The sequence below is a fragment of the Mizuhopecten yessoensis genome, unplaced genomic scaffold, assembly GCF_002113885.1.
Source record: "Mizuhopecten yessoensis strain PY_sf001 unplaced genomic scaffold, ASM211388v2 scaffold8561, whole genome shotgun sequence".
In the NCBI taxonomy this organism is placed as follows: domain Eukaryota; kingdom Metazoa; phylum Mollusca; class Bivalvia; order Pectinida; family Pectinidae; genus Mizuhopecten; species Mizuhopecten yessoensis.
Window position 1 is genome coordinate 5998 of NW_018407609.1, and position 16522 is coordinate 22519.

Consider the following 16522-nt stretch of genomic DNA (forward strand, 5'->3'; position numbering starts at 1 on the left):
ACGTAACATACTAGCTCGATCATGTTTGGACATTACGTATATCTATCTAGTACGGACGTAACATACTAGCTCGATCATATTTGGACATTACGTAATTGATCTATCTAGTACGGACGTAACATACTATCTCGATCATGTACGAACGTTACAAACTAGCTCTAGTTCGGACATAACGTAATTGTTCTATCTAGTACAGACGTAACATACTAGCTGGATCATGTACGGACGTAACATACTAGCTGTATCTAGTACGGACGTAACATACTAGCTCGACCATGTACGGATGTTACAGACTAGCTCTAGTTCGACATTACGTAATTGGTCTATCTAGTTCGGACGTTACAGACTAGCTTATTGATGTATGGATGTAACATACTAGCTCATCTCGGACTTAACGTACATGTTTTATTGGATACGGATGTAACATACTAGCAGCTTCGTTTAGTACGGGCGTTACATAAAGCATACACTGACGGTAGATACAGGTCTAGTGCTTCATCAATTACGGACGTTTTATCTATCTCTGACGAACGTTACATAATAGCTTTATCTAGATCTAATAACAAAACTGCCTCTGCATGCAAGGACGTTACAATGTAAATACTGATATTTCAGCTAGTTTTATCTAACTACGGACGTTACAATGTAGCGTTAATACAGGCGTTTCATATAGCTATTCCTAACTACGGACGTTACAATATAGTGTTAATACAGGCGCTTCATATAGCTTTTTTTAACTACGTATAGTCCAGGCGTTATATACTACCGTTATCTTGTGTGGATGGCATACGTTACATTGATCTAGTATGGACGTTATATTATAGATGTTTAGTAGGGACGTTATATACCTCTATCTAATCACTACAGGCGCATACTCCATTCAGTACATACGTCACTTAGGCCTTACCTCCCTTTGGAAAGCAGCGGACTGGCTGTAGTACGGACGAGATTTCAGCTCGACCACCTTTTCGCGGTCAGCCTTGGTCATTGGTAGTAGATCCGCCCGACCAATACCCAACCTGGTAATGGAATACAGAGATAACACGACAGACTTTCACGACCGTTAACATATTCTTTGGACGGCAGTTTCTTCGTTTTCGTTGGTTTAATAGTACAATACCATGAAAACTTATATCCGTGTCCCGGGCAAGATTAAAACCAATTTTTTTTGTCTGGAATTAATCCTACATATAAATCTATGCAAGTCTGCAAGAAACGTGTCTGCATATTATTTTAAAAGACGGTAAACGCATTTCAATTCAGTAATGTTGTAAATTTCATTGTTGATTTTAACCAGATAATTAATTCGCAACACCTATTGTCGGTCCTGTTCAACCGTGGATTGATACGCAACCCTTTTTACAAACATTTCTAAACACTTAAATTGTTTATAAGAATAAGCATTGCCATTGGCAAAGCAGCATACCGTACCTTGTGACGTCACTGGGCAAGACACCTATCCACCCGAGGGAAGGTACAGTGAGGTAGCTGGATTCGTGAGATAAGGCCTAAACAGACGAGATTACTACAAATTAGTGTATTTTCGTCAGTATTTATTTTTGCGTTTATGTGCCACACGCCCGCCACCCCTTAATTTTACGGTTCTCTCTAGTTGAATCATTGTGAACAAAATATATATGTAACGACAAACGGAAAACTTACCCTGGATCCGTACTTATAGATGGACATAATCTCAATACCTACAACAGAAATGTAATATCGACATTGGCAATGACTCGCTTACCAGTGGTTTCGATCAACATATCTAAGAGGAGATAGTATGTGTTGGGTCGAAACCAGTTCGCGTTTACGGATACTGCCATTTGGACCACATGGACCACATGGACTGGAGAATTCGTAAACCCCTAAAACGTCTAAAATTACTCTGAACACCTTAGATTAGGGCCAAAAATAGCTGTAACAAATTCTCAGGTCCCTGTGATTTGGACCACATATAGTAAAACCACGTTATAATGCCATCATTTGTCGAGCGAAATTTGTCCTACAGATGTTTGGCAATTCGTCGTGAAAGATGCAAAAGTGACATTAATAACATGTTGGGGTGTTATATATCATTAGGTGACAAATGAAACGAGGGGCATTATATCAAGATTTAAATGAATCGAGAATTAACATAAATAAGAGTAGTGGGCTTCATCCAAGTCAACAATCTCCAGCATTGTAACATCGACAAAAACGAATGAGAAAAGTGGACATCACAAGTTAGAAGATATGAAAAGCAAGAAACATGTGTAAGTGAGTCTGTGACGCACCGTGAGGATCAGCATCCACCAACACCATGACTGGTATGTGGAAGGAATCCCATAGCTTCCTAAGCAACATCCGGGTATTCACGTCGGGAAATCCCTTACCCTGCAAAGAACATGTGTGATGTATAATGTGAATACATGTTGCGCCAGAGAACAAGCAAAGAAAAGAACGAACAGTTATAAATGGAGATGACATACCGTAATGAGTATGGCTGGACCAAGCTTGGTGCAGAATCCGTTGTCAATGAGATTCTGAAAGGTGGCATCCTTCTCCACAACGAGAATAAACGACGCATCCGTATGCAAATGTAAGAATGTCAAGGTCATAGTAATATGAATATGTATAAGAGAATCGAATGTCAAAGGTCAAAATAAGGGAATATATATGGCAACAGACGCCAGGATCACAAGGCAGTGTATAATGGTATTGTAGATCAAATATATTTGTATGCGAATAACTAAACACAATCTGTGACCGTGTCGTACGGATGTGAATGTGTATGCATGTTACATTTTTGTAGGCGTGTCGTGTCCATATGAAGGCATGTCAAAGTCATGAGATCGTGGATGTGTCAAGGTCATAAGAACGTAAAATGCAGGCGTGTCGAGGTATCAAGGACGTGGATGTGTCATGTCAGTGTGTGGGTATATCAGGTTAATGTGAGTGTGTATCAAGGTTTGGTTTAGTATTGTTTAACGTCCTATCAACAGCTATGGTTATTTTTTTATAAGAAGTTCTTTATGCACAACCAATAAAAATTTCTATGTGACGTTTCGATGACTAGTACGATATGTACACTGTCACCTTCATTAGAAAAATGACCAATGAAGCGTATGCACACAAAGGTGAACAATGTGTACGAGTTATCCATAAAATCGATGTCGATTTCGTCTACGCTGGAAACGTATGTACAATAGTTGTTATATATGTACCGAAATGGCTCAATTCAGCTACGCTTTGTTAACACTTGGTCATAGATGTGCGAGAGTCTATGAGCCCCCTCATCTCGATTTAGAACTGGCCCAGTGCGGCGTATCCAGATGACTTCCTTTATCTGCCGCTCGAACAGATTGTTCTCTCGTGATTGCCGATTTATTTATTTTGGACTCCGACTGTTTTCTTTCGGATCTGGTGAATCTACGTTTCCAGCGTAGCCGAAATTGACATCGATTTTATGGTCAACTCGTACACATTTTACACCTTTGTGTGCATACGCTTCATTGGTCATTTTTTCCGATGAAGGTGACAGTGTACATATCGTACTAGTCATCGAAACGTCACATAGACAATTTTATTGGTTGTGTAAAAAGAACTTCTCATAATCCATACTTGCCAACCTGAAGAAAATGTTTAGCAATAGCTATGGTTATTGAAGGACGGCCTCCCCTGTGTGCAAGATGCATACGTGTAGTGTNCCCCCCCCCATGAGTTTCGGTAAGGCATTTTCATTATAAAGGATATAACTCAAAGATCTAACGTCATTAGGAACCATCACACCCTGAAATAGAAAAGTTAGCATACACCGTACTGTGATATTATGTTGTTTTATACATACTTACTATCACTAGTGGATGTTTGAAAAAAACATGCGCACTTAAAGCTGACGCATAGCATAAACTCAAACGCAAATCCATGAGTAGGGGTTTGACTATTTGAAATAATAGTATACATACTTTATGTAAAATATAAATGGAGGAAATATGTAGGTGGGACTTGGCATAAGGTGAACTTTAAGTGACTGTGAGAGAAAATTGCATACATCATTGGTGGTAGGGTTTGGGAGGGTCAGGGACATTTTATTTAATAACTGAATTGCCTTCAGTTGGCACTCATAGTCAATATGAATGCCATTCGAACGTGTGACGAATTCGAAGTGCTGCTAGGATTCATGTTGAAGGTGTTATGTTCCATCTGGCACCGCTGGTTTTTTTCGTCAAATACGCTGTAACTGATCTTACCGTACGAGTGGATTTACAGTCGACTAAGTTCCCGTCGCCATCTTGAAACGACAAATCCCCGGCTACGCACCCTTTAGAGGAAGCTAACTAAAAGAAATATAAATGGAATTCAGAGCATGACTTGTAAAGCCTACTTAATTTCTTTCTAAACATTTATATAGATACTACAAGTCGTAACAATAACACATGCTGTGCGATCCTTCTAAAGATATGTTGGCTATTTTGAGAAATAAGAGGCCCATGGGCCTTAACGGTCACCTGACATCCGATTCAAATTAGGACTGTCATCCAGGGGCCAATTCATACTTTTCGTCGGTCTGAGTGACCTTGCTGCATCGTCCATTAATTTTTCCTTGTGAACACAATAACTTCAGTAAATATGAACCGATTGGTCAAATTGGTCCAGTAATCAAACTCATCCAAATTCTCATTGATACAAAGCTGCATACAAAGTTTCATCAAACTTGGTTAACATTTCCTTAAGTTATCCTGTTCACAAGGTCCAATAATAATACAAAGGGCTATAACTCTGTAAGTTACGTCGAATAATTCCTATTTTCGAACTCGTCCGAGATCTTTTTGTTATATGGCTGCATACAAAGTTTCATCAAACTCGGTTAACATTTACTCAAGTTATCGTGTTCACAAGGTCCAATAATAATATTACAAAGGGCAATTACTCTGTAAGTTACTTTCGAATAATTCCCATTTTCGAATTCGACCGATATCTTTTTGATATATGGCTGCATACAAAGTTTCATCAAACTCGATTAACAATAACTGATATCGTGCTCACAAGGAAAAGTTAACGCACGCCGCACGACGCACGACGATATAGTGAGCGTTACACATGGGGTATGGAGGGTGGGCAGCCGCTAGAGCGTTTGTGCTGATTCGTATCCCTGTCGGCCGTGCTGAAGGCTAAGGGGAGACTCGGACTCACCACGTGCAGGCCCCATCGCGGTATGTCCAGTAGACAGGAGAGGTTGTCCACCACCTCGTCCAGTTGCGCCTGACTCCCGAACCCCGACACATCCTGGTAATAGATGTCTCTGGAGCAAAAATCCAAACGGTGGGTTTAAACGTGTAAATACAGTTTATATTGATATGTAATGAGTAACATAGTATTTCAGTGAGTTACATAGTATGTCAGTGTGTTGCATAGTATTTCAGTGTGTTAAATAGTATTTCAATGTGTTACATAGTATTTCAGTGTGTAACATAGTATGTCAATGTGTTACATAGTATTTCAGTGTGTTACATTGTATTTCAGTGTGTAACATAGTATTTTTTTTATATATATTTCTGAAGTGAATACAATCTTGCATGAATGTATCAACATGGAGGCAAACCTAGCCATGGCTAAGTGATTAGAAAAAACAAAGACAGAGAACAAGCTTTCCATTACGTAGAAGCAATCCTATATATAATGTATTGTATACACTTCTAATAATCGCGATGAGCACGTTGCTAGTGCTACATATGTCTCACCATTATTCCTGTCTTGTAGAAATACTGACCTTTTGGTGCAGTGTTTTCCTGTCTGTACCAGTCTGTATATGACACCCAGGACTTTTAACATCAGGCCTGTCACAAAGTAAAGGATCGGTCTTATGTACACTACCCTGTACATTGTCTTCTGACCACAGGGCCCGGCCAATATGATACACGTATGAGGGGCATATGTAAATAAATGTAAGCAATGTGTCTTCTGTCCACAGGGCCCGGCCAATATAATACACGTATGAGGGGCATACGTAAATAAATGTAAGCAATGGGTCTTCTGACCACAGGGCCCAACCAATATGATACACGTATGAGGGGCATATGTAAATAAATGTAAGCAATGTGTTTTGACCACAGGGGCCGGACCAATATGATATACCCGGCCCATGTGGCGAATAAAACTCAATTGCTCGTTATAGCGTTCATAAAAGCACAGGGACATGCGAATTGGTTACTGTTTAGCTATATGTTTGAACCTAAACTGGTGAGTTCAAGGTAGTATAAGACGTCCAACTTTCGGTAAAAATGCCACCGAAATGATGTGGCATCTACGATCTAAACTCGTTTTATGGGTTTAGATCATCTTTCGATAAAGATATCACTACAATGATGGTATAACTTATTTTAGGGGTTTGTATCAATTTTCGGTACGGATGCCAACCGCAATAATAGTATAGCTTGTTAATATCTCACACCTACCGAGTTTCTTTACAGATGTTTGAGAGCTAAATCTGACTGATGTCATTTTCAGTTGTTTTTCCATCTTCAGTCCATAGTCTTCCTCAAAACTGAAACAATAGTCATGAATCTGAATGTGACCGTCTCTTTTTTTCATAAAAAAATAATAATAACAAACTCAGCCTAGAAAAAATATGAACACGTACAAGAATCTACACCAATATATGATGTACTTCTCAATTTTTTTCCCAAAATTCAGAATTTCCCCTTCCCCTGCACCACTTCTTCCCAACTTAAGCAACCTCAACATTCACAAAGAAAAATATCGAGCGTGCCAGTTATTCCAAACTTTTAAATTACATGATTTTTTTTCTACTAGGTCTCTAGTTCCTATTATAATAGGTCAAAATCGAAGGTCAATTGATTTCTGTACCATGCTTGGTCAGTCGATGACGTGTTTAAATTGATTTAGCAAAACAAAAACAAATCCTACCTGATATTGTCCCAGGACGTCCGACTTTTGTAGACCAATGTTTTGAAATCCTACCTGATATTGTCCCAGGACGTCCGACTGTTGTAGACCTATGTTGTGAAATCCTACCTGATATTGTCCTAGAATGTCCGACTGTTGTAGACCAATGTTGTGAAATCCTACCTGATATTGTCCTAGAATGTCCGACTGTTGTAGACCAATGTTGTGAAATCCTACCTGATATTGTTTCAGGACGTTCGACTGTTGTAGACCAATGTTGTGAACTCCTACCTGATATTGTCCCAGGACGTCCGACTGTTGTAGACCAATGTTGGGGGCTCCTACCTGATATTGTCCCAGGATGTCCGACTGTTGTAGACCAATGTTGTGAAATCCTACCTGATATTGTCCCAGGACGTCCGACTATTGCAGACCAATGTTGTGAAATCCTACCTGATATTGTCCCAGGATGTCCGACTGTTGTAGACCAATGTTGTGAAATCCTACCTGATATTGTCCCAGGACGTCCGACTGTTGTAGACCAATGTTGTGAAATCCTACCTGATATTGTCCCAGGACGTCCGACTGTTGTAGACCAATGTTGTGAAATCCTACCTGATATTGTCCCAGGACGTCCGACTGTTGTAGACCAATGTTGTGAAATCCTACCTGATATTGTCCCAGGACGTCCGACTGTTGTAGACCAATGTTGTGAAATCCTACCTGATATTGTCCCAGGACGTCCGACTGTTGTAGACCAATGTTGTGAAATCCTACCTGATATTGTCCCAGGACGTCCGACTGTTGTAGACCAATGTTGTGAAATCCTACCTGATATTGTCCCAGGACGTCCGACTGTTGTAGACCAATGTTGTGAAATCCTACCTGATATTGTCCCAGGACGTCCGACTGTTGTAGACCAATGTTGTGAAATCCTACCTGATATTGTCCCAGGACGTCCGACTGTTGTAGACCAATGTTGTGAAATCCTACCTGATATTGTCCCAGGACGTCCGACTGTTGTAGACCAATGTTGTGAAATCCTACCTGATATTGTCCCAGGACGTCCGACTGTTGTAGACCAATGTTGTGAAATCCTACCTGATATTGTCCCAGGACGTCCGACTGTTGTAGACCAATGTTGTGAAATCCTACCTGATATTGTCCCAGGACGTCCGACTGTTGTAGACCAATGTTGTGAAATCCTACCTGATATTGTCCCAGGACGTCCGACTGTTGTAGACCAATGTTGTGAAATCCTACCTGATATTGTCCCAGGACGTCCGACTGTTGTAGACCAATGTTGTGAAATCCTACCTGATATTGTCCCAGGACGTCCGACTGTTGTAGACCAATGTTGTGAAATCCTACCTGATATTGTCCCAGGACGTCCGACTGTTGTAGACCAATGTTGTGAAATCCTACCTGATATTGTCCCAGGACGTCCGACTGTTGTAGACCAATGTTGTGAAATCCTACCTGATATTGTCCCAGGACGTCCGACTGTTGTAGACCAATGTTGTGAAATCCTACCTGATATTGTCCCAGGACGTCCGACTGTTGTAGACCAATGTTGTGAAATCCTACCTGATATTGTCCCAGGACGTCCGACTGTTGTAGACCAATGTTGTGAAATCCTACCTGATATTGTCCCAGGACGTCCGACTGTTGTAGACCAATGTTGTGAAATCCTACCTGATATTGTCCCAGGACGTCCGACTGTTGTAGACCAATGTTGTGAAATCCTACCTGATATTGTCCCAGGACGTCCGACTGTTGTAGACCAATGTTGTGAAATCCTACCTGATATTGTCCCAGGACGTCCGACTGTTGTAGACCAATGTTGTGAAATCCTACCTGATATTGTCCCAGGACGTCCGACTGTTGTAGACCAATGTTGTGAAATCCTACCTGATATTGTCCCAGGACGTCCGACTGTTGTAGACCAATGTTGTGAAATCCTACCTGATATTGTCCCAGGACGTCCGACTGTTGTAGACCAATGTTGTGAAATCCTACCTGATATTGTCCCAGGACGTCCGACTGTTGTAGACCAATGTTGTGAAATCCTACCTGATATTGTCCCAGGACGTCCGACTGTTGTAGACCAATGTTGTGAAATCCTACCTGATATTGTCCCAGGACGTCCGACTGTTGTAGACCAATGTTGTGAAATCCTACCTGATATTGTCCCAGGACGTCCGACTGTTGTAGACCAATGTTGTGAAATCCTACCTGATATTGTCCCAGGACGTCCGACTGTTGTAGACCAATGTTGTGAAATCCTACCTGATATTGTCCCAGGACGTCCGACTGTTGTAGACCAATGTTGTGAAATCCTACCTGATATTGTCCCAGGACGTCCGACTGTTGGAGACCAATGTTGTGAAATCCTACCTGATATTGTCCCAGGACGTCCGACTGTTGGAGACCAATGTTGGGGGCTCTCCACTACTAATCTGTTGTACCAAACTAAGGACGACGTTTTCTATTTTGTGAAGGACGATTCCTTTAGAAGGCTCAGGTCTTAAATAAATAAAAAAAAGTTCAAATATTTCCCAATTCTAATATAATTGTATTACACCTGTTAAATTGACCGAAGAAAAAAGGTTTGAGAAAAAGTCTCACTTATCTATATATTTGACAAGTAGGAAAATAATCACACGACGTTAAAAAACAATACAAATAAGAAAATTACTTTTCGGACACCTTTTTTTGTAATTTTGTTGTCCGTAGAATGAGACACACAATCCAGATAGACGGGGTCAAAATGTATATGAAACGCAATCGATTCTCAAAAACACGGTGGTACTTTTAGATGGTAGATTTCAAAATGTCTATTACTTTTCTATCACGACAGCAGGGACCCTCAGCGTGATGTTCGCCCTCAATTGGCCTCCTTTTGGTGTCTGTTCAAACTTAAAAGTTTTTGCGTACATGCCTCATAATAATTAAGATCTCCGGAGAATTGTACAATAACTGTTTTCGTGAATGAAACAGGGTATTGTAAGGTCATGCTATTAGAATTCTTGGCGTCATAATAGAGTTGTCTACTTTTACTGAAATTGCACTGGTTGTGCTTACATGTCAGCATTGCAGATTAGAAAGTTTCAGATTATAATCTCAGTACATTACTTGCATGTTACAATTAAATCCTAAAAAAACACCAAAACACCCAAAAAGCGAAAAAAACATTTATAATTCGCTTGTTTTACATTACGATCTGATAGCTCTATCAGTCTATCTCGTTTAAAAAACAGAATTGTCACTACTTTTTATCCGCTTACTTATTATTGAGGGACCCAAAATGGGACACTGTTCATATACATGTGTGCTTCAGCATGCTTATTTTACAAGACATATTCTAAATCAAAATTGATTTTTAAGCAAATGTAGCCATTTTATCTGCCTAATATGTTGCATGTAACAATTACATGTCGAGTAATTCCCGGCTCTCACAAATCAAAAATGAAATGAAAATACTATATCTACCCGGGAAATCTGTCACCGTTATCTGTCACTCTCAGCATGCATTTAGCGATGCTCTCAAGTTGAACTGTTATACTTTGTGAACTGTGTAGCCATATTGTATATTACAGCGTTCTTGTTCATCGACATGGCATTGCTGTTTATAAATGTAACCTTGTGTCATCGGTTTTCTCGCCCTTAGGAAGCAATCGTGGAATTCGTACTCATACTGTAACAAAACAGTTAAAATTACCGAGGGCTCTAAGGTACACGTGACCTACCAATTGAAAACGGACAGTGTGCTTTTTTTGTTTTGTTTTTTGTTTTGTTTTTTCAATTCAAGTTTATTCCGGGGGCCTTACGACCCATAGGCATACATAAATATAATACATAATATTACATACATATGTGGAGAGTGATATCTCATGACATGCATACAGAACACAGAAAGTAACATATACATGTCTGTATACGATACACAAACAACATACTAACAGAGACGGGAGGTAACTCCTCGGCAATGTTATCTTGATTGCGTTTACATAAATGCCAATTATTACTAAGTTTAATGAATATACATTTTACACCATTAACAATAATACTTGTATTATACAGACAGACAGACATACAGACACAAACAGACAGACAGACAGACAAACAGACACACAGACACACACACACACACACACACACACACGCACACACACACAGAAGTATAAGTAATAATTATTTTTCAGTCTATTGGCATGCTTTTCTTTGCATTCGAAATGATACATGAAATACATATGAAAGGTGTTTAACGATAACATTCGCTTTTAGCCAAAGTATGTTTTTCTTTTAAAATGTTTCCTTGTGGCAAATTTGATTCAGTGTTCGGTAAAAGACAACTCGAATACACTTTACGGTGACCAGCAACAGCAGGTTTCATCAGAATTATTATCAAAACAAAGATTTTCTTAAAATGATTAATACTGTAGAGTTTCATATATTTTTTTTACCTCCTTTATTTAGAATCTTATAAATTTTTGTGCATAGTCTAATTTCTGTTCTTTTAGGATTGAATTATTTTCCCTCCTTTTTCATTAAAAAATAATGAAAATCGAATTTTCCCAACAGTGACATAAATGCATGTCTCCTTTCCGCTTCGGCAGTGGAACAAATTGGCGTGGTCTCATTTCTTGTGCGTTCCACAGACGACACAAATGACTTTTTTTCAGGAATATGGTCATTTTGAACAAGATAAGAAGCGTATTAAGCAAAATTGTACATGAATGCGTGTTTATCTGAAGGAGAAATACATTCTTAAGTTTTCCGGCCGAACCGCAGGTATTTTTTGTCAGTTCGATGCGCTCGTTGTCATGAGATAGGGATATAACTGTTACAAAATGAAGCTTGATAGAATGGTGGCGTGGAAGTATATAACGCATGAACACTTTCGGCGAAACGATACATCTTTCTTTTGGAGTATTTAGTTTTTTTTAACATTATTTTTTCGGAGGACTCGGGAGTGGCTACGTTTAAAGGCACATACATTTATAAAGTAGTGACCTCTGATGTGTTCATGGTAATATCAAAGTTTTAGAGGCTTAGGTCAACTTTCAGTAAACTGCCAACCCAGCGATTAACATCATTTAAACCCCTTACAAATTAGCTTAGTTAAAACTGTTAACCATCTCATGTCCCTGTGTGCAAAAGAGGGATGTGTCCGTCCACTCCTGTGGTCCTTGAACAGATCCGGCAATACATGTATGTGGAACCACTTACTCTCTATCTTGTGGTGACGTCCTTTTCCTAACGTCGCAGTAGATTGCCTCCTGAAATTCATCAATAGCTCGCCACGATTTCCTGGGTTTGTCAAGTCTGTTCATCACGGAAGCTTGTCGTCTGCTACATAAAACGCCACCTAGCGGACCAAACTATCATTAATTATCTCCCTTATGGACTGCATAAAGTTAAAAAAATCTTTGATAACACACAAAACAAATTCCTTTAAACTGGTAATATACATTTATTTCCTGGTTAAACAAGTAAAACACAGTCGAGACTCAAGGGAAAAAAATCAGAACTCAAAGACAACAGCTGAAAACTAAAAGAGATTTAGCCGGTATACATCCAGAGAAGTAGCTTTCCTGCACCACGAACGCCACTTGATATGTCCGTTCCTTCAAATCAAGGAAAGTAGGAAGGCCAACGAAGAAAATATGGTTGACACAATTTGTATCAGTGCCAGACATCTACAGATAACATCGTACCTTGATGGACACAGTTATCTCTCTAGACTAGTGGCACGGTTCAAAATATACACACTTTTGGAACTATTTAATTTGGAATTAACCAGTAGTTCTGTTGTAGGACGAAGAATAGTGATAAAGATATATATATATAGTGCCGTCGCTGGGGCGCGATCATTGGCTCTCCAGCCTGATGCTCTATCGCTGAGCTAAAGGGAAATTCCCTACAGCTGACGCTTTTAAGGCAACCTAATAAATGCACATCTTTTACAGTTCTACTCCTCCAAATTTTGAAATTCATAAATTGAGGTGTCGAACGCACCTGCCCCTCGGTTTCTACGATAGATAAGCCATTTTGGATTTCCAATTTTTTGCCACTAGCATCACCAATGAGTCATAGAAGGACGCAACAACTATTTGATGTAGTGTATTTTTTTTTTTTGGCATACTGTATCTATTTACAAATTTTACAAGTGCATCATATGTGTAGGCAATACGTTCATCTTTCAATCCAATCAGTGTATTGCATGTCCGTAGCCTGCGGACAGTAATATTGACGATCATCAAATTTAGATCGTAATGTACGGTAGAAACTGAACAAGACATAATTATATTCATTGTTCATTCAACATCAAAAAACACTTATTTTTAATGGATATAAGTACGCATTTTTTAATCACAAAAGTTGCTTTTGTATACGTATTACAAAAACATTAATATACAATGACTTTTTCAAAGATGATTATTTTTGTCTAGTAAGTATATTTGATACCTATTTGTACAGCTGGATAGACTGGAACAATCAGTGTAACGTGTCAACGGCAATAGCCAACCGCTGTGAGCGGTAATTAACTCGTGACCTCTTTGCCAGGAGGAAGGAACACAGGGTACCAACTCCGGTACATGCTTTCTTTTCTAAGGCTGGTTGTATACCTTATAAGATGCTAACAACGTCAACCTCGTGTGTCATGAGTGTAAAATAAAACTTGACTTGAAACTTGACCTATTTTGGACTAAGGTAAGAGATTTGACGCCGGGAGTCGATCCTGCACCTACAAGTAAACCACTGTAGAACGTCTAAGGGTCGTTGGTAATAGGTACCATTAAGAGATTTTCTATTTCATCGGATATTTACGAAAGGAGTGAAGTTGGTTTCATTCCAGCTTCAGGGCGAGTTCATAAATTTCATTTGAAATTTAATGCTTTTTCAATCCGATAACGAAGAAATGTTAATTATCTTAATTCAGAGGTCGCATTGAACTAACGACAAAAAAATAAATGAATAAAAAACAACAACGGTGTATTTATTGGATAACACGATAGCCATGTAATAGAGTAATTTTCCGTTGTTATATTTGGTTTTTCTATATAAGTTTGAGTTATAATAAAGCTATCCACAATGCTAGTTATTTTAATTATTTTTATTATATTTCTGTAAGAAGAACAACCGGTCGCCCTCTGCATTACTAAAACTCCCATTAATGTTTTGGTGGAATTTTTTATCTGACTTATTTCTCTTCGCGCCGCTGTAAGCGAATCAGAAATCGCGTTACACATGATGTTTATAACTAACAGACGTTTAAAACCAGGATCTAGACATTTTTGTTATTAAAATGACAGTCAAAATACCAAACAAATGTTAAATTCGCCACAAATATTGTTTACAGTGTAAACGAAATAGAAACATCGACACACGCATGACTTTTAGAATACTTTCATTTTTCTGCGAAGGCATGAGGAAGATGGATGGATCGGACGTCTTTGAAAATATCAGGATAATAAAACACTTGTGGCAGATTTTAATTGTGCGTAGGATAACGGTCGCCTTCTAGCTTCGAGCTAGAGGGAATTTACATTTAGCTCAGCGGTAGAGCGTCGATTAGGAAGTCTGGTTCGATTCCTGGTTGAAGCACACTATTATCTTTCCTGTTACACACCGTATCGCCTGGTTATTTTGGGCGATTACACGCCCCTGGAAAATAGTTCTAGCCTTAGGGCTGACAGCTTCCTTCCCATGATCTGTTTAGATTTTGTTATTCACGCTTGATGTGTGTGTCTCTCAAAAAGAGCGTGCATATTCAAGAGAGGGTCGTACCAATAATTGATATACTTCCTCTTTGACCTAGGGAATGATCATACAAAAATAGGTTCAACCCAGTGCAGATCCATAAGGACACCAGATAAAATAGTTAAGCTGTGAAATAAGTATTAATATTTATTTTCAATCATTTCTCTTTTCTTTGACAAGAGGTGGCTAACTTTTACAAAAGCCTTAGACAAATCCATAACTAACACATCCATTTTCTTTGAGCTATCCAGCGTTTTGGTGATGTTATCAACAAATCCGAAAGTTGTGATTCGCAAAGAATAGAATTTTCGTAAAAAACCACTTGTTTGAGAGGATATAAGATAACATGGCGACCGGAATGTGTTATGATGTAAGATACCATGATAATTATGCTTCATAATTTTGCAACAAATTTGTGTCCAATTTTCGGTCTTTTTTAATATTGGAGCATTATGGGAGGTGTTCCTATCTTGGAGGACTATGCCAGATAGCAATGATTAGTTCAAAACGTTTTCTTGTAGCTGTATAGAGAATATGAAAAACATAAACGAAAAAAAGGCATTTATTAGTAGTAATTAGTTGAAATATGGTAGGACAATCGGTCTTGATGATTTCGTCTCTGATGCAACCCAAGATAATGGGATGATGCACCTACACATGGGCAGTGATAAGCGACATACAAGCTATCAGGTAAAGAGTATCAGAAAAAATGCTTTCGCGTAATAAATAATTAATAATATGATATTTTCAGGATTAATGAGTATCTGGTGGGAACTGGAGCTCATGAGTACCGCAAATTACACATGCTTGAAAGGACCATCCTTTTTGTAATAAAAGGATACCTTTATTTTTATTATCTTTTATATGACTACTTGTTGGCAATGTATCCAGCAACACAGTTGGGGACACCTGCGTCATGAATTTATTTATTTTCACCAGGAAGTGTTTGAAAATAGTCGTTTCTAAATTTGACAAACGCTTAAGATTTGTCAAGAGGTAATAAAAAGCTAGGGGAGGTTTAATTACTTAGACATTTTATGTGAGCCAAAGTTTGCGGTCGATCGAGTAAAGGATGTAATATGATTTGTTGTAACGTTAATGGATTTTGTTTGTTTCGTTATATCATATGATTGGCATTAAATACCATATAATTACGACTATGAAAGATCAAATTTTCTTTTCTAATATCAATGATTATATTTCTTTCAAGTCACTTATATCATATCCTTCATATGTCGAAGTTATATACTCGTTTCCCCGAGTAGGCTTCGGGTAAAGAATGCGGTACTACTGCGATTTACTTGCTAGTCTTGCTATTACATCGTTTTTCGGACTTTACATGTAGGGTTTATTCGTTTATTCTCGATTCACGATTGCGAGGATGCTATTTCAATATTGAGGGAAATAATCGATGGAATATATATTTGCGGAAGAGTTGTATTCGCTCATGAGTTTCCTAGCGAATTAAGTTGATACATCGCGCTAATCAAAATGATTTACAATAACATATATTTGAGGTAAAATTTTAAACAGAAATATTGTAAAAGATCTTGAGACAAAAGGGACTCACAATATCGCTATACGCTTTATAAAGCATTTCATTGTGGGACCATTATATCGATCAATCAACAAAACCAAATACATGCCTCGATATAAACAAGTCATATCAATATTACTCAAACATGCAAAACAAATTTAAACAGCAGGATTAGTTGTCTGGTTAATATGGGAATCGTACTCGACCATTTGAAATTGCTCACAATCTTAAGCTATACTATGCTTAACTACGGTTTGTGGGGTTCTTAATCTGCCCGCGCATGGATTTTATACAAACTTTGCAATTTTAATGGTGTAGTGAAATCACTTCGGA

At 38.6% G+C, this 16522-nt stretch overlaps 1 protein-coding gene across 1 annotated transcript; it reads right to left on the minus strand.

Annotated features, from left to right (window-relative positions):
• Positions 1–907: 907 nt before the first annotated feature.
• On the minus strand, positions 908–12246 carry LOC110456189 (meiotic recombination protein SPO11-like; the record flags this gene model as incomplete). The annotated part of the gene is made up of 12 exons (XM_021506767.1): positions 12118–12246; positions 9283–9411; positions 6435–6523; positions 5750–5816; positions 5173–5281; positions 4230–4316; positions 3733–3769; positions 2469–2578; positions 2274–2373; positions 1663–1700; positions 1432–1508; positions 908–1019 (listed from the first exon to the last, which is right to left on the minus strand). Coding segments are annotated over exons 1-12 (1059 nt in total), but the record flags the coding sequence as incomplete, so codon positions are not given.
• Between the last annotated feature and the right edge of the window lie 4276 nt (positions 12247–16522).